Genomic DNA, 24,668 nt, shown 5'->3' with positions numbered 1-24,668 from the left:
ATTAGATTGTAAGAAGTTAGTTTAAGCAGGACTGTTAATTTTTTTTTGCTCGTTATTTATTGTTAGCTTGTTTTTTATGGTTATTNTAAATAGAACATACCCTATAGCAGGGGTGGCGAACCTTTATACACCAACGTGCCATTTTTTCTAAAAAATTGTTTAATGAAATCACAGACGAGCCGTCAAATAGTTTTGACTTCGTGATTATTGGGAAAATAATAATACTAAATACTATCAACTCAAAACTCTTTATTTGCATTGAAAATATATATATATATATACATTTTGCAATGTCTCAATTATGTGCGTAATTGAACTTAAAGTAACATCAGTGTGACTTCTGTTGTTGTAGATTAGATAACAAATAACTTATATTAGATTGTAAGAAGTTAGTTTAAGCAGGACTGTTAATTTTTTTTTGCTCGTTATTTATTGTTAGCTTGTTTTTTATGGTTATTAATTGTTAATTTTTTTGTTAATAACTGCTTATTTATTTTGTTTGTTTTTGTGAATTTTAATTTAATTGATACATACGCTTCATAGTGTAATAACAATTCATAGTGTAATAACTATTCTAATCGGTGGCGTGCCCAAAATATTGTGTCGCGTGTCATAAATGGCACGCGTGCCATTGGTTCGCCATCCCTGCCCTACACTGATGTTTTTTTAAGGTTAAGTGCCACTGCCTGGTATATATTTGCCCCATACTCTAAATACTGATGTTTCTTCTAATCTATCGTCAGTAAGTATTAAAATATAGAATAAATATAATAATATCAACGAATANTTTCTATGTCATGTTTGTGTCTAAATAAACTAATAAAAAGACACTGGTCCCTCATTTATTTACAGTTTAATTTACGAATAACTTTCATCATCTCTCGATATCTCTAATATCTTAGACAACCGGTGAGAGTCGACATTCTCCAGATTTCGGTCATTCACCGTAACATATATATATTACTTTTTAATTATCTTTCCCCAAAAAGTTTACGTTCATATTTTAAATATGACAGAAAAAGAAATATGTTTCAAGGGTGTCTTCAATTAATCTATTTCCTGTTTTTGACGCACTATTACAAGATATGGCATTTGATGTTACTCTATTATGGACGTAATAATACGTTCCAGTTTAGTTCCTTTAATTCCTCTTGTTTTTGTCGCATCATTTTGTTCTCTTCGCTATGCTTGCAAATACCAAAGATTGTCTGCATGCTAATACAGAGAGAAAAACTAATAGCATTATAACAAGTAAGGGTAACTCCTTACCTGTTTGAATGCTATATGTACTATAGCTTATTTTACTCCCTACAAATACCAACAAAAAATAAAATGGCTTCGTAACCAGTTTTACAACTTACTGTCAAGTCCTGAAGAAGAAGCAACTACTCTGGCACAATAGAGTGAAAACAGAAAACTTTATTTGCAATTTCTTTAACAGATTTCATTATGATCTATCTCAGCAGTTTCATTATGATATACAGGTACAGGGTCCATGTTAAAAATTCGTTACTTCGCCAATTGCGATAAAATTGTAAATTCGGTGAAAGAAAAATTTAGTTTTAGTGAAAGAAGTGGAAAATAATTTTTTCTACCGAAAAAAAAGATATATATTGCCTTCAATCCTGGGAGAATATGATGAAGACTTTTTCAAAATAGAAAACCACCTTACCCCAGAACAGCAAGGATAAAAATCAGGACTAGTGATTTCTTTTTCCAGCAAGAGTTTTGAAAAGTGTTCTATGGACCACTTGAAAGTGTAAGTACTTGTCGGAATTTGTGTTCTTATATGGCATCCTTTCTTACACTTGGACATTGTTGCTGAAAGAAAAGAAAATATAATTTCAGTATGTTCTGTAATCACCACTCGTGATACATATGTTTAAAATTCTTGCGAAAGGAGAATTAAAAATACGAAATAAATATTTCAGAGAGGATAAAAACGAAAATGAGTCTTAAAATTTGGAAAATGACTATTTAGATAAGTGGGGCTAAAAATATCAGTGTGCTGTATTGCAGTTGTTTCTATGAATCGATTTTAACTTCATCTGAATTTTCACTAGCAATTGAACACATTTTGATCTAATTTTGACTTCGCATCTCTAATTAATGAATTGTTTCCTTGCATAAATATAGCTTTTCCCCCTCGCATTAGTATAAATTTGTGACCTCTCATGTGTATCTTTAGTGATGAGAGCACATCTCATGTGTGCGGCAATGTTAACCGACCCAACGTGCGTGCTCATTTCGGTTGCAGTCGATCCTCAGGAGGTTATGCCACACGTCTGTGATTCTCCTTAAGTTGACGTGTTTGCTGCTTTGTCTCCTTTACAAGTGTACGGATGATTTTTTCTTCACTCAGAAAGCTGTTAATAGTGTCATTTACCTCGATATGCCGCAACTGTGGTTAATGACACAATCACAAGATTATGTCTCCCTCATTTTTACAAATGGGCCAACCCCCCATTATCCGATAGTCGTTAGTGATTTTCTTAATTACGAGAGTAGTATAGGCGGCACTACAGCGTAAACAGTAGGGGGTCCCTATTCCTGACGCCATCATGGAAAGTCAAGGGGTGCTTATTTCTGCCCAACCGGAAGTTGATAATTTCTGCCCGCCTACAAACCGGAAGTTGCTTATTTCTGCCCGTCTATAACCTGAAACTTCGTCTGCAGCGTCATGGGTAGCTTATTTCTTTTTTTCTTAAGCCTAATATATTTTTAGTTTCGGTTTCTGTTTTTAATTTAGTTTCGTTTTTTTAAATNAACGCTGTGTACAGGAATGAAATCAAGTCTTTAAGAACTTGCATTTCTAAGTCCTTTATTTCTATAACGTTGGTTTCTTTTTCCTCTAGCTTGTGTTCGAACATTTTTGCGAACACTGGGGATCGGCCACATATAATCGCTTTGTGCACTCGCAAAGAGTCAGTGCCGATGCGCAAGCACACATCAGTGTAGAGAGACACGCCATACATGGTTTTCAAATCGCTAGACAATTTTGCGAGATTTTTATTATCATCCGCGCTTTCAGATATCAGCTCAAAGGTTTGCGTCTCGATATTGTGTCCTGAAAATGTCATGAAACAAGAAAATGTCACAATATCTTTTGTCAGATGATACATATCGTTAGTATTTATTGTATCGCTATTATCAATCAGTACACACTGTGCAATGTTCTTACAAGACGAAGCAGTGGTACAAAAGACATTGTTATTTGCAAACCCCTGTCTGGTACTTACAGTACTACTTACTTCTGTGTTATAGGTCTTATGTAGTTTCTTTTTAATCCATATCTTTCCACTAGAGTCCACAATAGAAATTATATGTTCAACAGATACATTTTGCTTTGTAGGATTGCACATGACCCAAGTTAAATATGATGAGGACTTTTTCAAAGTAGAATACCACCTAGCTCCAGAACAGCAGGGATAAAAATCAGGACTTGTGATTTCTTTTTCCAGCAAGAGTTTTGAAAAGTGTTCTATGGACCACTTGAAAGTGTAGGTGCTTGTCGGAATCTGTGTCCTTATATGGCATCCTTTCTTACACTTGGACATTGTTGCTGAAACAAAAGAAAAAATATTTTTAGTATATTCTGTAATCACCACTCGTAATACACATTTTTAAAATTCTTGCGAAAAGAGAATTAAAAATACAAAATAAATATTTCAGAGAGGATAAAAACGAAAATGACTATTTAGATAAGTGGGGCTAAAAATATCAGTGTGCTGTAGCTTGCACATAATAATCGGTTCTAATAATCGATTTTAACTTCATCTGAATTTTCACTAGCAATTGAACACATTCTGATTTGTTTTTGACTTCGCTTCCCTAATTAATGAATTGTTTCTTCGTACATATAGTTTTTCCCCCCTCACATTAATATAAATTTGTGACCTCTAATGTGTATCTTTAATGATGAGAGCGCATTTCATGTGTGCGGCAATGTTAAGAGATAGAATGTGCGCATTTGTGTTGTAGCCGATCCTTAGGAGGCAGTGCCTCACGTTTGTAATTCTTCTCAAGTTGACATTTGTCTTTTTTGCGAGTGTACGGATGATTTTTCTTCAATCAGAAAACTGTTAATTTACCTTGATATGCAGCAACCCCCCATTATCTGATAGTCGTTAGTGAATTTCTTAATTACGAGCTTCCTCGCAGTTGGATTGGGCGCGAGTCGGACTACGACAATTGACTTCTTCCTTGGCCAACGCTCTCCCCAGCCTTAACTCGCCTTGATTTTTTTTTTATGGGCTCATATCAGATATTATATGTTCGTGTCCCCTATGCTACGTGATTTAATAGATTTACTACAAAGGATCACAACCGTATTCACTATCATTTATCATCATATATTGCAGCGAGTGAAGCAAGGATTTGACTTTAGACTTAAAGTCTGCAACACCAATAAAAGTTCACATATTGAACATTTGTCAAGGAAAAACTTGAGATCTTTCTTCATCAGAAAAGTTAGTACTTAATTCTAATGAATGACAAATGATCTTCAAGCAAAGCCTGAAACATAAATTTAGTCTGGCCATTGTATAGAAAGCTTGTAGGTTTTTCATTATGCAGTAATGTGCAATAATTACACTAAGAAACATTTTTTTTTTTTTTGCTTTCTGTTGCATTATGTTTTTGAATGAATCTTATATATTCTACGTAACACATTTCAAATTTGCAATCAGCCTCTCTCGAAAAGCTACAGTTCTTAAATGCAATTCAATAATATATTCCTTACCAGGGTGTTTTGAAGTTCATTAACATGAATACTAAGTTCGCAAAGAGTAGTTGGAAGATAGGTACGTCGCACTAGAGCTGTACAATGGGGGTATTGGTGACGGTCTGAGAAACATTCCTGAGGATGATGAGATGGCTCCCCTGCTTTGATAACCTGGAGAACTGCGCGAAGTCGAGCATTTTACTTTAGAACAGTTTGACGAGGAGCGATACCGTGCACCCTCGGTCCATACGCAGGCTGATTATAGTGGTCACCTACCAGCTTACTGACCTCAGCCAGTGCTGCTTGACTAAGGTGTTCTACTGGTGGAAACTGTGTCTTTACGATCAGCCCGCTGCTGGACGAATGGTTGGAAGAAAACGATAATACATTTCAGTTTATGATGCGATATGCTACGGTTCGTATGTTTCTTGAATTAAGTGTTATTTTCAAAGGAGCAGACAAGTGTATATATGCATGTATATAAACCTATATATTCTTTATCAACTTGTACATTCGGGCAAAAAATATACTTAACTAAAAATGCCATTTTAAAAAGAAAAATAGATGTAGCTTTCGGAACAAAACTATTTTCAGATTTGAAATGCCCATAACCGAATGAGATAAGAAAAGTATTTGTATATAAATGCAACAAATTACTTGTTCTCCAGGGTTACATATTGCTGCATGTGTGGAATATCATTTCTTATTTCGCATTTTATAGAATACCCGGTGTTTTACTTTAACGGTAACATATCTATATATAAAATATAATTAGCGAAATTACCAATTTGTGAAGTACTGCATTCTATACACTGTAAAAACTTGGATTTGAACAAGTCAAAAAATTGTGTGAAAGAACACTTTGCTTTAAGTTAACACCCAACAAAGCGAGCTTTCTTATACATTTTTAAAAGGTTTTTATTTAATCCAACCACCAATGAAGTAGAGAGCTTACACCACGCTCACGTGCACACGCGACCTTTAGAAAGAGTTTTCACTTTCTAAAACAGTACCAATTTTAGTGTTATTTCGATTAGTACACGGAGAAAACTATGGTGTACGACCCCGCTGAAATTGGTATTCAAAAGCTCCAAAAATTGTCTTAGGGAATACTTTATTTCAAGTTAATTTTAAATCGCGAGTTCATATATGTTTTAAAAGGCGTATATAAAATTTAGTTGAAAAATCTCTTTGTAAAAAACGGAGAACTAGCGACACTTATTCATAGTTTATAGTTAAATGTGGCTATAGGAATTGTTTTATTGTTCTGCATGTCAAATTTTATAGCATAAAATGATCTTGGGCAATATTTTTATTTTTTTAAACTTAACCCCTTAACGATCGGTTAATTTTCAAGAAAACGGTCATAAAAGCGCCTATTTTTTTCGCTTTTGTATTTGTATTACGTATTTGATTAGTACAGACATCTAGTTTAAAATAAACTAACTATACCTTAAAAATATCCTGGTACTGCCATCTTGAGTAAAATGTGAGATAAAATGTTTTCCGGGCAAATTAATTAGTTTTATTCTTATTGGCGCGTTACTACTGATCACTCCAGCCCGTCAATATCACGGGAGCGAGAAATAGAGGGCGAAAATTCACCCCGTCATTTTCACGGGAGCGAGAAGGAAGGGGTTAAGGTAGCTATACTTAGACATACTTCTATTTACTATTTATTCTTTTAAGGTCATCAAAAGGAGATAAAAACGACAAAAATTAACTTAAAAAATAAGCTAGACGGATGTCCTTTGTTCACATCAAATTACTGCACTCACAGTATTTGCCAAAAAATACAGTAACCGGATAGGGCGGAGCACATTATAAAGTATTATGTATCAAAGATCACTTTCTCTCCACAAAGAAAGTAGTTTGGACTTTCAAGGGTGCCAGTTGGGCAGTTTGTTCAAACTTGAATAGATATTGGTCACTACTCCTAACAAGATGCTGGGCACTACTGACAGGTGACATATTTAAAGAAAGGCAGCAACACGTATTCTTTTTGGTGTGGAATGGATATATCATTTATGATCACCATTTTAATTTGTTTTCAGGAAATTGAAAAAAAGTTAATTTTAATTAATAAATTTATGAAAAATAATAATAAAAGAGGAAAATGAAAAAAAAATTAAAGTTTAGTTTTTTTTATTTATAATTTTTAATGTTGAAGTCAAAAGAAATTGCTTGAAGTCGAACTAAAAAGAATAATTTTTTCAATCAAAATTAATAATAATAATAAAAAAAAAACATTTATAGGTATCATTTTTAGTTATATGAAGTTTTAAAAGTTTATTAAACTATCTCAAGATTTGCAGAAATTTTTATACACTAAAATTTTAAGTTTTTAATGTATCTAATATACTACTTATTAATATTTTTATGTACAAACAGTAGGGGAGAGTGGGGTCAATTGTAACAGAGCTAAAATTTCGAGTATCGGGTCCTAGATTTAGTTCCTAGGTGGCGCACAAGGTGTATTTAATAAATATACATGTACACCACTGCTGGCAACCATTTTTATGTACTTTTGAAAGAGTTACATCACAAAAGATATTTTCAAGCTACGTAAGTACTTTTTTTGGTATTAGATTATTATATTGTAACAAAGTAATTTTGCTTAAACAAATAAAAATTATTAACCGAATATGTAAGTGGACACCTTAATTAACATTTCAATAAAACAGAATTAGTTTTGTTAATTAACTAGCAATGTTTTTAACAAATGAAGCTGAAATGGCGTCTTGGGGACGATTGTAACAGTTGAAAATAAATAATCTTATTACTAACCATTACTCAACTCTTTAAGAACCACCAATTGTTTCCTATATCATTCATATTATGTTGCATGTGCATTATTTTATTTGTCACCTTTCACAGCATAAGTTAAAATTTTTAGCCCCTTAAAGTTAAAAGTTTAACCCTTCAGGTCTCTGCTCATTATTATTTTTACTCCTAAAATATCACTACTATTTTGATCAATAAAAAAATATATCACAACTATGATAATATGTATAATTAACTATGTTTTAGTTGAATTTATGAACTGTTACAATTGACCCCGTAAGTGGGGACAATTGTAACAAGTGCACGACTGTCAAAAATTGTTAATAACTAATATAATAACATTTAAAATAAGGTATTTATTTTTTTTTCTAGTAGAGGATAGTCTACTTTACTCGTCTGTCGTACTTTCCTGATAACCACATGGATTTTTTGTTAGTTAAAAATAGTTAAGTAAAAAATGTTACAATTGACCCCACTCTCCCCTACATAAAAACAATAAATACATTTTTACAAAAGTTACGGAAAATTTGCAAAAGATTGTCGCAAATTCTTAAAGTATATCAAATTTGGGGAAAATCTAGGTAATTTAAAGTATTTGTATTTACAAAGAAATATTATTAGTAATTAAAATTCGAAACATTGTAAGCGTGAAAATAGAGAAAATATTTTTTTAAAACTATTATGTATTTATAAATAGACTTTAACAAAATGATTAATTAAAATTGGATTCCTTAAAAATAGGATAACTAAGATGCCACAACAGGATACCATTAGGGCATTTTACTAGAAAAAATCATTAATATATTTTATTAAATTTATTCTTACTAAATTTATTTTTATTAAATTGTTTTTCATTTTTTTTAAATTAATAAAAATAATACCAGTCATAACTATAAAGTTAAAATACATCATAAGTAATAAATAATACCGGTAAAAAATGTGTGACTTAAAAATTTCCAGTTTTTTTTCTAAATGCCAAATGCAATAAAAAATTTAAATAAATAAAAAAATAAGTGTTTAATAGTTATATACTTCAAAAGACAGTGTGAAATAAATGTCACCGCACAAAATTCGATCACCCCTGAAGATCGAACCACAAAACCTGCAGGTAAGTAGGGCCCGATTTTAAGTTACTTTAAATTCTTTTGATTATCTTAAAAAAAATAAAACTTTATTAGGTATTTTTAGAAAAGGCACACTATTCGTAATACTATACTCATCAGAGCCGTGGTAGCTCAGGGGATAAAGCGTTCCCCTTCCAACGAGGTGAACTGCATCCGAATCCTAGCATAAGCTGGCCGATACGAACTCAGCAGGGCTCGAAAAAACTCAGAAAATTTTACCCGTCCCCGAGGACGGCTTCTTGTCCAACAATGTACCCGTCCTCCTTTGAAACTAACTCGTCGCTTCTAAATAAATAAAAAATATAATTTTCTCTTATTTATTACAAACATTTATATAAATTGCACAATGAATTAATAGTTACTGGGATTACATTATACAGTAATAAAAGAAATACTAGGTTACTAATATTAACCTAGTATTTCGTTTATGAAATAATTTAAATGACAAAGATCAAGTTATCTGGAATGTCAATTTATCCGAGGGTACTGCGTTATTTAAATGAATCAAATATGACGTTTGCCAGTTTCACAAACAAGCCAGTGATTTACAGAGGTTTCTGCACAGAAATCTGAAACGGTTTTCCATTAGGTAGATTTTTATAATTGCGTTTAACGCTTCTTGTTTATCAATTCCACCATGTGCAGTATGTTGTTGTATTGTCGGTCATTTTGCTGCATTAGGTCTTTATAAATAGCTTGGGTTCGGAGGGCTGAAGTTTTCTGGTATTTAACGGTGTTATGTATCTTAAGTTTTAATGACACCCATTCTTGAGAAAAATTTTCTTTATCTACTCCTTCAAAAAAGATTGTAAGATAACAAAAAATGAAAATGTATCACGAACATTAACAGGGAAAATGGCCGTCCACGCGAACGTCGGATTCGAGAAATTTGTTGTCCACTGGGAATTTTTGACTGCCGAGGACGGGCGGGTGGTTTTTCGAGCCCTGGAACTCAGCACAGACCACAGTGTTGACGTAAAATATCCTCAGTGGTAGACGGATCATGGGTTAGTTCAATACCTCCTAGAAAAGAGAAGGCCTTAGAACGGGTTACCATGAGCAAGAAATTTGATCCTTTTGTAGTCTAAACGTAATGACATATTTCGATTTTCCACCACTGCGCAACTTAGTAGCCCGAATGTAGTGACATCTTTCTTCTTTTTCATCTACTGCGCAGTTAACTTCATTAGATCGGACTACTAAATTGATCCGTGCTGAGGCCTTCGTTCTTCTAGGAGGTGTCGGTTAGAGTCCCCTGGCCGTCAGTATAACCGTTTGAGGTTTTCCTGATCATGTAACGCAAACGCGGGTTAGTTCCAACAAAAAAGTCCTCCACTAAGGCAAATTTTTCCCAATACTTGATCCAGGAATTCCCATGTCTTCAGGGTTGGGTTCCAAATTAGAAGGTAACCGAGTTGACGGTAGCCTGTAAATTCAAAATTGGGTCGGCTATTCAACGACTGTTATAAAATAAAATATACTCATCAGAATATTCAGCTCAAAAATTAATTAATTTTCAAATTAAGTAAATTCAGCAGCGTGAGTCTTAGATTGCCATGCTTAAAGTAGAAAAATTCTGTGAAAACTCCTATTACTAGAGCCACGACCGAAGTGTAGTAATTTTTTGAAACTTGGCGTAAGTGGTTTGTCTTGTATAATAAATCTTTGAATAGTAGTAATATGTTTAAACTTTCAGAACCCCATTCGGAAACGCAAAAAAAGTACAAAAACGTGGTACTTCACATTCCGACCCCACAACAACCCAAGAGAAAACAAAGCATCACTATCTAAATCAGTGATGTATAGTTTCAAATTAGCTATTTATGCTGAATCCATCGTCACTATAAATAGAAGTCGATTGGACTTCACTCAAAACTATAAGAGATTTAGTTAACTTAAGTAAAAAAAATTCAATTTTTTGATTAATACCAATTTAAGCGTCAATAACTCTTATCTAGACAAGTGTGATTTTACTTCCTATAATTTTTACGCAAAATCGAATTAATTTAAAAGGAACTATAAGGAAGAATAACTAAAAGGGAGAATAACTTGCTAAGTCAGAATGAATATTAAAGATTCGTTGTTTAAAAAGTTCATTTTTTATATTTTCACCTACACATTTATCTGATACTGATGTCTAAACGAGAGGGTAATTGATTGATTGAAAGTAGAGCTTAATGGCACAAAACATGCTGGCAAAGAGGACATGCTGCGCCAAACCAACGGCTTTGAAAACAAGTCTAACATACTACAACTTTATCTACTAATATACTGGAAATCTACGAAACAGCACAAAGAGGGGGCATTGTTTGCAATGTAATGTTAAATTCCTTAAGTTTTGGAAGCAGAAAGTCTGATGGTGCTAAGTATTGGCTCTATGGTGAATGACCAGTATTTCGCCTTCATGACAATAGGTTCGTAACTCTTAACTAGGCATAAATCTAGGAATGTATTTTTTATGCTTCCTTGCTCAGTTTTCTGTAACTTTTAGGCTATTAGTCATAATGCCATAAGTTTTTTGGTGTCATTCAATTCGCCATGAAAATTTACAAAGAAAACAATACTTCGCTTACTTAAATAGTAAAGTTCCCCTCTTACAACCTTTTCTGCTATTTAGTAAATTCAAGATGGCGGTTAATGTTCAACTCAGAGAAAGGTTCATATTCCTGTATTGAGCCCAAACTAAAATTTTAAAACAACTTCCAAGTTTCTCCTAATTATTACAGTTTTGACCTTTTTTATGGCAAAAAAACAAGTCTATAATTTTAATCTCTAAAATTTCGCCAATTTGTTGATATTTTTTAAACTTGCGTTTAAAACATCAATGAATAACTTAAGTTTTAAAGTTTTTTAGTAGTTAAAGTTTTTTTTTTTAATCGAGCAATGCATTTTTGGAGCAAATATTCCGCTTTTCTATTTACGAACTTAATATTTTTATAGAGCACAATAATGTTTTTGAACTGAAAGAATAAAGTTAATGCAGGCAGAAAACAATACTTACCAACAGCATGTAAAGACACAGAAAACAGCAAACGTAAGATAAACTTTAATAAAGCTTTCAATTTTCGATAAACGCAGGTTTATTCTTTATTACTCTGCTTATCCATGTTTAGTTACGAATGCTCTTTATAACATTCCATGCTGCGTTTTTTCTTCCGTTTTTTATTATATCAGGTTACAACGCCTTTAAATTTTGCGAGATCTTCCTGTTTTGCTATCCTATTTAATGATGATTGTTTTTATAAAAAAATTATAGCTTTTTAATCCAGACAACCCATAATAATTTGAGGCAAAATCAAATGTACTTTTTATCTAATACGCCAAAATAAAAATTACGAATTCTGATTTTTGTTTTGAAACAAAAACTCTTAAGGGGAAAAACAACTGCCACATGTCTAAAGATAAATATTATTTTCGGCAACAGTTATAGAATCAAATTCTGTTACTAAAAATAATTTTTTGGCTATGTATATAAAAAAATTATAGCCAAATTACTCACAAAAAATAAGCACCTTTTAATCACTTTTCAAGTACTCAAAAAATATTTTTGAGTACTTAAAAAAATAACATAATTAGGCAGTTTCGGAAAGTTTTTGATAATTGACGTTTTTATCTTGTTTTAGCCGTCATGTAAAAAAAAAATCTTTTGGCATTATTTTTGACAATTGACAAAAATTATGAATCATGTAAAATGAATGGCGTTTTCATACGCTACAGACTGACAATACGCCAAAATAGATTGGGGTTGAATTAATTGTGAAAACGTTGAATAGAACAATGTGAACTGTGTCTTTTTGCATAATTCATAGCGAAAATCAACATGGTAAAGGAAAAATCTCATTTTGAAAAATGGAAAAAGTAAGCACTTTTTAATAACACCCAATGAAAAATGCACCTTTAATGGCTTTTGAAAAACGAAAATGAGCATCTTTACAAAACGCTACGCAACCTGAATAAATTACTTTTAAACCCTTTGACTCAGAATATTTAGTAATAATATTTTTCATACTTTTTTTATTATTTTGAATTAATTTAGATCAAAATAAGTGAAAAATATTATACTTAGTATTTTAATAATTTTTGGTTATGATATACAACATAAAACAACGGTGTCTTTTCCTGCGTTAAGGTTAAAATCTTCCAAACATGACTCACTTCCAAACAATCTTCAACTTTTAAACTTATTTGCATTTAAGAGAAGCAGCTATTTATTATTGAAATTTCTTTCATTTATAAACTAAATTATTGATAATTTTTTTAAATATGAATGAAAAAAAAATTTTTTTTTTTTAACTACGTTTTTGGATTTTATATTTTAATATAAATATAAATATTTTTCCAAACAGATTTTTCGAGTAACATTGGACTGTTTCTTAGAAATTAAGAATAACAAATGTATTTTTTCTTATAGACGTTCGAAAAAATGTTTTATGTAAGGAACACTGGTGCTCCATCTCCGTCAAGGAATTAAAAATAAATTATGGATTTTGTTTCAGTTTAAATATGAAAACTGAATATCCAGACAAAATCAAAAGTTTTGGCAACAAGGAACACAATAAAAAACCTAGTAGTGATTGTGACACAACAATGGAAGTAAGTATTGTAATCAGAAATTGGTTTAATTGTCAGGACCTTTATTTACATTCAAACGAAGATTCCGGAATATCGTTAAGTATTTATCTGGAAACAAAGATAGACACAAAAGTCAAAACAACGAGAAAAAAAATTCTTTGTCTCAGAGTATTAAAACTCTCTGAATGGCAACATTTAAAATAAACAATCGATGAGAGTTCATAATAAAGTAAATTAAAATAAGCCTTTATAAAACAAATAGTATCCCATGTAATATTGCAAAATTTAACATTTACACATCTTTTACTTCACACAGTTAGACTTTGATCAAATGTAGTTAACTTAATAATAATGATATACATTTTTTAAGTTTTCTTAAAGTAAGTTCTCAAATCGAAAGAAAATTAAATCAAAAACAGACCTACTTAGTAATAGCTCCAGCACAATAACGTACTAAAAGAGCAGCTAGTCTTGTGTCGTTATCTGTTAATTCTATCCATGCTTCTGTATTGACAATAGAATTAAAATTCTTAGAAATAAAGTCCATTATTTGTTCTTTGAAAACGTCATCACTGTGGCGATATGCCAGACTGAGCATTGGACAGGCGTTGCTCACATCAAGTAGGCATAAGAGATCTTTCATACAAGCTTCCCTAAGATACAAAATCTCATACTTGTCAGCTGCGTAGTAAAGCTCACATGCGTCTTCGTATTGAAGGCGATCTTTTTCACCAGAGTACAAGTAGTTGATGAGTTTTTTCATTACAGAAGCTCTAATATCCGTCACTTCAATCTCATTATGCGCGGCTTCCAATGTGGAATGTTCGAACATGCTGCAAAACACTTGTGATCTTGCACATAATATTGTTTTATGCGCTTTGATGGTGGTATCTTCGACTCGAATCGTAACATCAGTATTCATGGCTTGAATAAGGATTCTTTTTAAATCGATCGAAAGTTGTTTTAAAGATTCAACTTCAGAAATTTCGTCTGTATTTACAGCTTGGGAGGTCTGTGTTTGCTTGGAGTTACAGATTGCAACTTCAGTAGTGGAATTTTTTGTTGGCTTTCGAATTTGGTTTGGAATGGATTGTTTATTAGTTAGTTTTGCTCGAACAGAAGTATTATGGGGTTGATGTAAAGTTATTTTGTGATCGTTTCGCAATACAGATGGGCTGTTTTTGGCTGGCAGCTTAATAGGCCTGTGTGGTATCCAATCCATTCCTGGACCACATTTAACTCTAATAGAACAAGCAAAGTTTATGAAATCATCTTTACATAGTAACGGGAATAGAATGCGTGGAAGCAAATTCACTTTCTTGAGGATGCGAAAGCTCTCAATGGAATCAAATCTTTTTCGAGGTAAATCCTCCTGGTTAAGGATTACATCCATCGTAAAGTCAATGCCTATATTGACCTCGTCTTTATTGCATAGATTTAGTTGATATAAAATCGGGCGAAGCGTCGAGTAACGGTCCCAGTTTTCCTCAACTTTAAATTCCAAGTACCAATGTAAGTTTTTCGTCCTTTTTGTAAGATAAAAGTCTGGAGACGTAATGAGGGAACCAGGCGTTAATGTAGAGAAACGTTCGATTTTCCAATGAAATGAAAAGCCGTTATCTCGCGAGGTGCTGAAATGAGACGTGAATGAACCATGATTTATTTCCATCTCGAATAAACTTAATACTTTAATTGAAGAAGTTTACGTTTTCTGTTTTTACGTTTTCTATGCATTCGTTTTTCAAAGAATAATCAGAATGTTTTCTCTCGACTCTGAAAACGTCGTTTCTGATAATCAGCTATCTGATAACGACTTTTTAAGATAGCTTGTTTTCTATACATATTGTTTCTCTGGCGATGCAATTTGCAACCGGTTAAGTAAACACGTACTTTGAATTGAAAATCAGAAACAAAAGATATGTTTATCGTTTCGCTTTAAATGAGAGCTGTCAGAAGGAGTCTTTTAATCTTAATTTAGTGGAAATGCGAGATAATCCATAACCGTAGGCGTAGAGTCCCTAAATAGTCGGGGTTGTTTTCGTGGTTTTCCTCAACATGAAAAGCAAATGCGAGTTAGTTCCATCTTAAAAGTCCACCTCGAAGGCAAAGTTCCCCCAAAACTTTATCTAGGAGTGCCCTTGTCTACTAGATTGGGTTTAATATCGCAAGGTTTACAAGCATTGGTTGTAGTAAACTTAAAATTGGGTCAACTATTCAAAGACTGCTATAATAAATAAAATCTATATATTATTTAAATAATAAGGATCGAAAATTTTCATCTAATTGAGAATCAAGACTAAAAAACTTCTTTTTTTTTTGGTAACGAGAATTATCTGAAATTTTATTTGTTTCTTAAATCTTGCTCTACCAATTTTTCCGGCTTTTTCCCACCCTTTAAAATCGTTTTGAATTGTTAGTCATACTGGACTTTATTTATTACCTTTCATTTTTTTCTTTTTTAAATGCAGAACAATTTTCACTATATTTTAAATTAGTAGCATGTCTTATCAAAAAATACATTAAAAGCCTTTAAGAAGATAATTTTTGAAGAAACTAAAATTTTATATTATAAATAGCTGCTATTTGCCGACCCCCCTGTGTAGGGGTTAGGGAACTGCCCTTACATCAGAAAGGTTCTGGGTTCGAATACCGGGCAAGGCATGAATGTTCTTCCCTTCTTTGTAGTATCTGTCCTCACTGTGGGAGCAACGTTGGCCCAATTAATATATCTGCCCTTCAAGTGCCTGTATGACCTAGGTCATTATCCTGGTGGGCATTGGAAAAAAATAGCTGCTATTTTACGTGGTTCATGTTTCAAACCATCTCTACTAAGTATAAAAACAAGAAATTCTGTCTGTAACTTCCCAAATTCACATTTTGGTAGTTTTAAAGTCAAATTGGCTCTTCTTAAGCACTCAAATACTTCTGCAAGATTCTGTATCATTTCGGTCTATGTTTTAGTTGGAATCAAGTTATCATCTAAGTTACAGAGTACTTTTTTATTGAACAATGGACCCCAAAACAAGATTCATTAGTCTTTGGAACTCTGCTGGAGCCTTCGCCAATCCAAAAATCATTCGCTCGAATTTACCTGTATCGTCTGGAGTTATGAAAGCAGTTTTCAATTTTGCTTCTTCTGTTATTAGTAACTGCAGATAACCGTTTGCTAAATTCTAATTCGTGCAAAATTGGCTCCCTCCAAGACATTCTAAAATGTCATCAATTTTGGGCATATATTGAAGTAATTTTACTTTCGTTACTTGTACCGCCGGTACAAGTGAAAAGTACGTACTTTTATTTGTACTTCATCACTCTTTAAATTTAGTACTTTTACTTGTACTTTCGTTACTTTTTTTGGGAAAAAGTACAAGTATTTGTAACGGAAATGTCGAATGAAATCGTTACTTTTTTCTGAAACTCGGTAAACTTTCTAAAAAAAAAATTTAATTAAAAAAAATACTTATGTTTCTTTAATGTCGAATTAATGTCTCAAATGTCGAAACGGAAAGCATATCAATTTTGAATCGATATCCAATCGTAAAAAAATTATATGTGAAATATAATACTGCAGTACCTTCTCGTGCTCCCGTGGAGCACTTATTCAGCGTGGCTAAGCAAGTTCTGAGAAATTCTCGCAGCAGACTCAGTGACACCACTTTCGAAATGCGATTATTTTTCAAAATGAATAAAAATATTAATTAGCAAGTTATTTTCATTCATTTTCTAGTTTTATGCATTTATTTAATAGATTTTAAATAAAAAATTTTGGATTTTTTCATTACGTTTTTCAATTTTCTTTTTGAACTCATTAATAATACATTTTTGTCTTAATAAATTTTTTACTAACTACATTTTTACCTAGTACATTTTTTACTAAAATTTTGTGCAGATCCATATAAAGTTGGATATTAAAATTATATTTGATTTTAAAATTATAATATTCAATTATATTATAATATTCTTCCGAATTTAAAAATAAANATTAATGGTAAATTAAATAAATAAAAATAATAAACTAAAAATTAAAATCAATAGATACAATTTCTTTTTCGTGCAAATCCATATAAAGTTGGATATTAAAATTATATTTGATTTTAAAATTATATTATACCATTATATTATAATATAATATTCTTCCGAATTTAAAAATAAATTAATGTCTATAACTTTCAAAATTAAAAATAATTAAAATAACAACAATTTTGCAAAAACATTAAAGAACATAAGAATATTATTCAATAAAATTTTAGGTTACTTTGAATTTTCGATTTCCTAGAAATGTACTTTTAAATCTTTACTTTTTTTGTTTAGTAATTGTACTTTTTACTCGTTACTTTTTAAAATAAGAACTTATTACTTTTTACTCGTTACTTTTTTTAAAAATACTTTTACTTTTACTCGTTACTTTTTTTTAAAAATACTTGGTACTTTTACTCGTTACTTTTTAAAAGTAACGTTGCCATATATGATTTTGGGGAATGGAAATTTATCCTTAACAGTCTGAGACTTCAATTTCCTAAAATCTATAATCAATCGGTGCTCTCCTGTCTTTTCCTCGACTAATAATACAGGACTGGAATATGGAGATCTTGTGTCTGAAACTATTCCATACTTTTTCTATTCGGAGACAATTTCTTTTTTTTTTCTTAGGAATTAGTTTTGTATTGTTTTTGAAAAATCGGCTTACTGCCCTCTATTTCTTTAATGTGAATTTTGCATAAATTTGTGCAGCCTAACTCACTCATGTTCAAAGCAAAACAGTCAGAATATCTATTTAAATTTAAAAGTTTAAATATTTTAATACTTTCTAAGGATTCGTCAAAATTAATATCTTTCATTAAAATAGGAGACTACTCACTGTTAATTGCATTTACTTCCAACTTTTTCATTTTCAATTTCCTCACTTACCTCTATTGCCCTACCTAAGCACTGATCTTTCCTAATTTTTAAGTTACATTCTTCCTTTTTACTACCGGTACAATCGTTTCACGGTTAATTACCTCAAGAATAGAATCAAAAATCTGGCCTATACTTTTAACTAAAATTACACAGTTAACAATCGAATTTTCACTTTCTTCGACTTTTGCCCTAATTAAATTGATTGATTTACATTAGACTTCTGCTTCGTTTATTGTTTTCAATTTAACAACATTTTTACTCATATCTACTTCAATTTCAGAAATAAAACGTCATTATTTGTGAATCCAAATTTTAAATTACCTCCAATACGCGCAAAAGCAATGTAGGGTAAGTCTAGCCAAGTTCTTCCTAAAATTAAATCACACGGTTGCGAATCATCTTTAACAATTATTAATAAATTTCCCGACTACATCATACACCCGAATATTTATTACAGCTTTACCGATACTATAGGTAAAGCTGTAGTAGAAAGCTATAGGTCCTATAGATTTCGTATTTGTAGCTGGACTACTTTGATTACATAAACCAAATAAATCACTGTTATCTGACTGCAATTCGAGATTCATTTTTAAAGCGATACTTTCTCTCAAAAGACAACAACTGCTACTTCCTGTGTCAATTAAAGCCGTCATCATATTACCATAAATATAAGCATCTTTCAAATAATTCGTAGGCGTCATTCATGCGCTTGAATCCGAGTTGTTTTGACTAACAGACAAATTATTTCCTTCTAGCTTTTGATAGGTTTCAGATTAAAACGTTCGCAGATAAATGACCTTGCTTTTTACATTTCTTTCAATAAGCAATGGTTTTAGACGCCTGGGAATCACGGGATATTTCCCTTTTTCATTTCGTATATCCGAGCTTAAATTTTTTTTCTTTTGTTTATACTTTTGTTTTCACTATACGGAATTGATTTCTTTTCTACCTGAAATTTACGGCCTAATTTGAAAGAATAATACTTCCATGTACTTTCTGGATTTTTAACATGATTTAAAAATCTAAACTTATCAGCACTTAACTTATATCTCTTGATTCTTAAGCTATGTTGCTTTCACATACTTATAATAATTAGCATTATCTTCGTTTCTTCGTTTTCACGCTCGATTAGTTGCGTAATTTCATAAGGAAGTAGTCACAATAATTGGGATACCCAATACTCTTCACTTAAATCAATACGTCGGGCCTGGGGTTCAAATAAAACTAAATAAAAATTTATATCTCCATCTTTGATCTTATATTCGTGCATTAACTTTCTAAAATCTGTGTGTACGTTTTTACTTTCATCGTTACTACTTAAATCCGAAATGTTTACGTTTTGAGCTCTAGTTTCGACATTCTAGTTCATGCTCACGGTCAGCCAACGTTTTGGCTGCTATTTCAATTTTGCAACAGAAACACATTTTATGATCATCATAAGCACAGAGAAAAATCTGGCATGTTGAAAGAACCATTATATATTTAACAAAGTATTTTTTTTTAAATTATGAATAAATGTTATTTGCAATTTTAAATGATTTTTTGGTGAATTTTTAACAATTGTTTTTTTTTTACATTACATTTTTCTTTGCTGCTCAAAATCAACAAGACTTAAAAACATTAAATTATGAACGTGTGTAGAAAATATGCGAGGAGTTAGAAAGAATACAAGAAAATAAAATTTGATTATTATTTTCATTTTTTTTATAACCACCATTGAACAATCAACTCGATTTTGAGCTTATGACTACCAATGTTAAACTCCGTAGCCTTGTAATTTTGAACCCAATCCAGAAGACAAGGGAACTCCTGGATCAGTACCCAGAGGCATTGATTTGTTATGAGAATTTGGTGACCCTGACAGATTTAACATGCATCAGTCACCATTTTATAAATAGGTATTCTTCGGCCGAATGGAATCTAACTCATGAAAAAAAGTTTTTTTTGATATATTCTTGATTTTGGTACAATTCTAAATCCGTAAATTTCTCTTTTTCTAATGCACTAGATAAGAATAAATTATAATCAACTAGCAGTGATGTACTTGTAAAAAATAAGCTATGTTGACCAAAAAAAGAATTTAGAATAGAAAAGCAATTAATTACTACAAGAATAAAAATGAATGCCCCCCCGAGCTGTTTAATACCTTTCTATCCCCGTTTATAATCGAAGCAAATTTTTCAATCTTATAAAATGTATAAATATTTTTTATTCTTTTTCTTGGCCCTACACCCTGGAGCAGGTGAGAGCTGTTATATTACTATTGTTTGTAAAAATAAAAAATAATAATAATATTTCAAAAGCTGATATTATTCAATTGATGTTTATGTTAAAAATATTTCTTCATTTTTTTAATTTTAATTGTTTAAAATACATTTGTTAAATTTTTGAGCCAGAATAAAAATTATCATTATTTATGTAAATTTTCGGCTTATATTTTGGAGGATTTTTATTAAAGGGTCTATTAAATATCAGAGAGAATAAATGTGATACTGGTTTGAAGTATCAATTCTTTTCTTGAAGATGTACAGTGGCTAGGATGTGAAAGAGCAACAGCCCCGGGCATACAGCCAAAACGAGCATTCAATATATCAATGGAACACACTAAGGATTTATATCAATTAGTTTTCGATAATTGCAATTGTAGAATAATTATTTTAATAATAGAATGAAATGTTTTAAAAGACAAATATCTGTTAATGTTTAATCAATGAAAAACATAACCCATATTGAATTGCCGCTGATAAATTTTATGTCAGAAAAAAGATTAAAGCCTGATAGTTTTCCCGACTTTAGAAACACCATCTAGTTTCATTATTCAATCAAATTGGTTTCGATGTCTTTCACCCCACCTGTCTCATTAGTGATTCAACATATTTCAATATCATTTCTGTTTCGTTCTAACTTAATATTAATTTGTTTGCGACAGTTAATTTGCATACCTTTTTTACTACATTCTTGCGGGGAGTAAAGATATAATATTGAAAGCATTAACTGAAAATTAAATTGGCTTTTTTGTATGCCTCTTTTACTTATATCATCCACACACCCACACGCAACTGTCTGCTCTAAATAATGCGATAACATAACATGAGGTAGCAAAACAAAACGTGTGGAGCTATTTAAATTTATATTAAAAAGTATTAGTCAATTGTTTTTAAACTGATAATTTTAGTAATTTCTTGGATATTTTTAAGTGCTATTTAAAACTGCAGCATATCACATGCAAGAATTAAATATATCATTTGTACAATATTAAAGAAAAATAAAAAGGAATTCTGATCTTTAGGAACAGATATTAAATAGTCTCATGAGCGGGATATGGGGCAAATTTACCTTTTAAAATCAAAAAACTTTATCTTTTAAACTGAAATTGCTTTTATTTTTAAATAATTTATTAATACGCAAATTGTTTAAACGATTATATACTTCTAATGACAACTAAGCTTTTACTTTCATCCAGTCATTTATTTATGTTTTTTTAAATTTATTTTTATTTTAATAAATTAAATGCACACGTTTAAAATAAAAACAAAGCTTGTCTAAATTTTAAAAATAGTTTCGATTTACAATTTTAAGAAGTAATTATAATTTATTTATTAATTTAAGGAGTAATAAATAATAATTTTTATTTAAAAGCCTTGTTAATTAAAAAGTTTTGAAGCCTTATTAACTTTAACACAACAAAAATCAAGGAGTTAGAAATAGATATACAATTAATTTAGCATGGTCTGGTACGGAGAGACCTAATTCTGATGCTAATTCTATTAATTCTACTTTTTTTTGCCTCCCTCCCCCCAAAAAAAGCCATACCTCATAAATTACGGTACTTAAATACATTACACATAGAAATACTTTATCAATAACGAAATTTTAGTACTTTCACCCAATTGTTTCTTTGAAAACGAAATTACTTTAATAGTAAATAAAATGACTTTTTTTGAAAACAAAATTAAGAAAATACTTTGTACTTATAAGCATAATTCTTAAAATCGTTTACTTCTTCACAATACGTTTGAATACTTAAAACGAAATAATAAAATTCGCTTACCGGCTTTCCGGGTAATCCCCGATCTGAGTTGTTGGCTATCCGTTATGACTGGTGTCGGGTATCATCTCTGTATGCATATAATTGCTACTGCCATCTAGTGGCCATCATTTTCTTTTAAATTTAAATTAAATTAAAGCTTAGTCTTAACATTTGTTTTCCAAGGTTTTGGATTAGAGTAATGTGCATAGAATAGAGCAGACTGTCACAGATCTCGTTTTAAGGTTAGAAGGTTTACACATAAACCACCTGACAAACTTTTTTAGGATAACATTAAAATGTTTTTGCTAAGTGAAAATAAAGCAATCTAAGCTGCTCAAAACATCAAACTTCATATAAACACAATAAATTGGAAAATGATAATATTTGCTGAGATAGAGTCTCATTATCGTATGTTAGCGTTCAATTAGTTTATTATTAAAACGTTATAGTGGTTTTCATTTGTGCGTAACGAAAACTCTAATTATTCAAAATATAATTTTGCTCCTGTATTTAAATTACAAGTTACTTTGATATCTGGGTTGTGTACAAAAAAGTACAAAAATACAAAGAGCATTTTACAACATTTAAAAAGACTATATATCAAGGATGATTAAAAAAAATGATTATTAAATATATAGTTAACATTTAGATGGAATCCTGCAACCGTCAAAAAATATTGAAAAACATTTTCGTGGTTTTCCTTGTATCGCAACATTTGATTTGTTTTAATATAATTTTTCATTTAATAGTTAACTCCAACAACTTTTATAAGTATGATTTTACTCTGATACTTAAATTGCGAGTTACTTTGATTTCTGGGTTGTGTTAAAAATTAAAAATATAAGAAGAGTGTTTCACAGCATTCACATAAAAAAAATATTAATTATAAAAAAATGTTTCATTACGACAACGAACATTTAGCTGAAATCTTATTACCGGTCAGTAATCTAAGAGACATTTTCGTGGTTTTCCTTTGTGTGTAGCGCAAAATTTGATTAATTTAATTTAATCTTAATTAAAATAAGTTTTTCTTATTACTTTCCTAAATATCATTTTATTTTTAGTGTATTTCAAAATTTCAAAGAATTCAATTTACCTGCACATAAAAACCAGTAAATACAAATTTTGAAATAAATTTTACCGAAATACTAATTTTGGCCACGAAACCTTGGATGCTAACGAATTTTAACGAAAGGAATTCTATTTTTAAACTATGCGATAGAAAAGAAGGAGTAAGTCTGTTCCGTCAATCATTTTTTTAAAATTTGCTCTTAAATAGAGTATGTATTTAGATATGCTAATAAATTTAATTATAATTGTTCACATATGAGTTAAAATAGACCTGTAATACCTACCAAGTTGTCTTATGAGCTAAAATAAAGAAGACCTCAATCATTCTGTAGTTGAAATGCACGTGCTATTCTATCAGAAATAATTTCTCTACTGATCAGACAAAAACATAATTTTTTTTAATATATAGTAAAAAAATTATGATTAACAAAATGGACATGTAAATCAAGATTGTAATCACTGCTCTCGTCGGAAAAGTTCACCCTCCTGTCGAGAAAATATTTTTTTTAAAAATAAAAAAAAGTCAACCCGACAAAAATAAGCTTCTATTAAGCCGAATTTTATTGATTTATTTGTTAGTTTTTTGTATTATTATAGACACCGCTTTCTCCAAAATTGTGTGAATGACAAAACTGCTCAACAACTCCTTTAATTGGCATATAGCGCGTTTACATTACATTATAAAAAAATTTATAATAAATTTGTTTTCCATTGTTTTTTAGAACTTAAATAATAAATATTCTAGAGCCGATGTAGCTTATATGATAAGTGATTTCACTTCCTATTGACGAGACTCGGATTCGAATTTCCATGGTAATTCGTATACTGCTCTCTGTTTGCTCTGACAAGAGTTACAATAACTCAAGTGGATACAATACCTCAAGATACAATACCTCAAGTTACAGTAAGATACAATGCCTCAAGTGGAAGAGGTATCATGCCGTGGTTGCGTATGATCTTGCCCTCGAGCTAACCATGGAGTATTTTCATGTTTTTTTTCTACCAATGTAAAGCAAATGTGAGTTTGTTTCAATTCTGATGTCCTCCATGAAAGTGAATTTGTCGTAAGATTTAACCAAGGATTTCCTTTGTTCTGTAAGTTTGGTTCAAAATTGCAAAACTACGGCAAAAAAATCATGAACATGAATTAATACCGTTACGAATATAAAGTAAATACCTTAAGTTTTCCAATAAATTTAATCTTAATAAATTTTTTGTTATTATTTATTTACATATATTTGGTAAACTGTAATTTTTTTAATTATTTGGCAAGAATTTTGTATGAAATGAAAAAGAAAAATATTCACATGTTAGAATTAATTTATTTTTGTTTTGGAAATGTACATTGCAAGGTTTATTCCCCTTGTCTTTCTTTTTCATTAGTAGATTAATACATATTCAACTTAATATGCTTTGAAACCTTAAAAAAAAAAAAAAAAAAAAAAAAAAAAAAAAAAAAAAAAAA

General features: G+C 30.8%; 1 protein-coding gene across 3 annotated transcripts; it reads right to left on the bottom strand.

Moving 5' to 3' along the window:
• Window positions 1-2,772: 2,772 nt before the first annotated feature.
• LOC107454863 (TD and POZ domain-containing protein 4-like) lies at window positions 2,773-22,245 on the bottom strand. 3 transcript variants are annotated; one of them, XR_011637867.1, is made up of 2 exons: window positions 22,154-22,245; window positions 2,773-3,562 (listed from the first exon to the last, which is right to left on the bottom strand). XR_011637867.1 is itself a non-coding variant. In XM_016072189.3 (2 exons), the coding sequence occupies exon 1, from the start codon at window positions 14,870-14,872 to the stop codon at window positions 13,625-13,627; it is 1,248 nt and encodes a 415-aa protein (XP_015927675.2). In that variant the 5' UTR covers window positions 14,873-15,077; the 3' UTR covers window positions 2,773-3,562. The 3 variants fall into 3 exon arrangements, 2 of the variants coding, with proteins under 2 accessions (XP_015927675.2, XP_015927674.2); XM_016072189.3 differs by lacking the exon at window positions 22,154-22,245 and adding an exon at window positions 13,625-15,077; XM_016072188.3 differs by lacking the exon at window positions 22,154-22,245 and adding an exon at window positions 13,629-15,077.
• Window positions 22,246-24,668: the final 2,423 nt, after the last annotated feature.

The sequence above is a fragment of the Parasteatoda tepidariorum genome, chromosome 10, assembly GCF_043381705.1.
Source record: "Parasteatoda tepidariorum isolate YZ-2023 chromosome 10, CAS_Ptep_4.0, whole genome shotgun sequence".
In the NCBI taxonomy this organism is placed as follows: domain Eukaryota; kingdom Metazoa; phylum Arthropoda; class Arachnida; order Araneae; family Theridiidae; genus Parasteatoda; species Parasteatoda tepidariorum.
The sequence above is the reverse complement of the archived record's forward strand: the minus strand, read 5'-3'. Positions and strand labels throughout refer to the sequence as shown.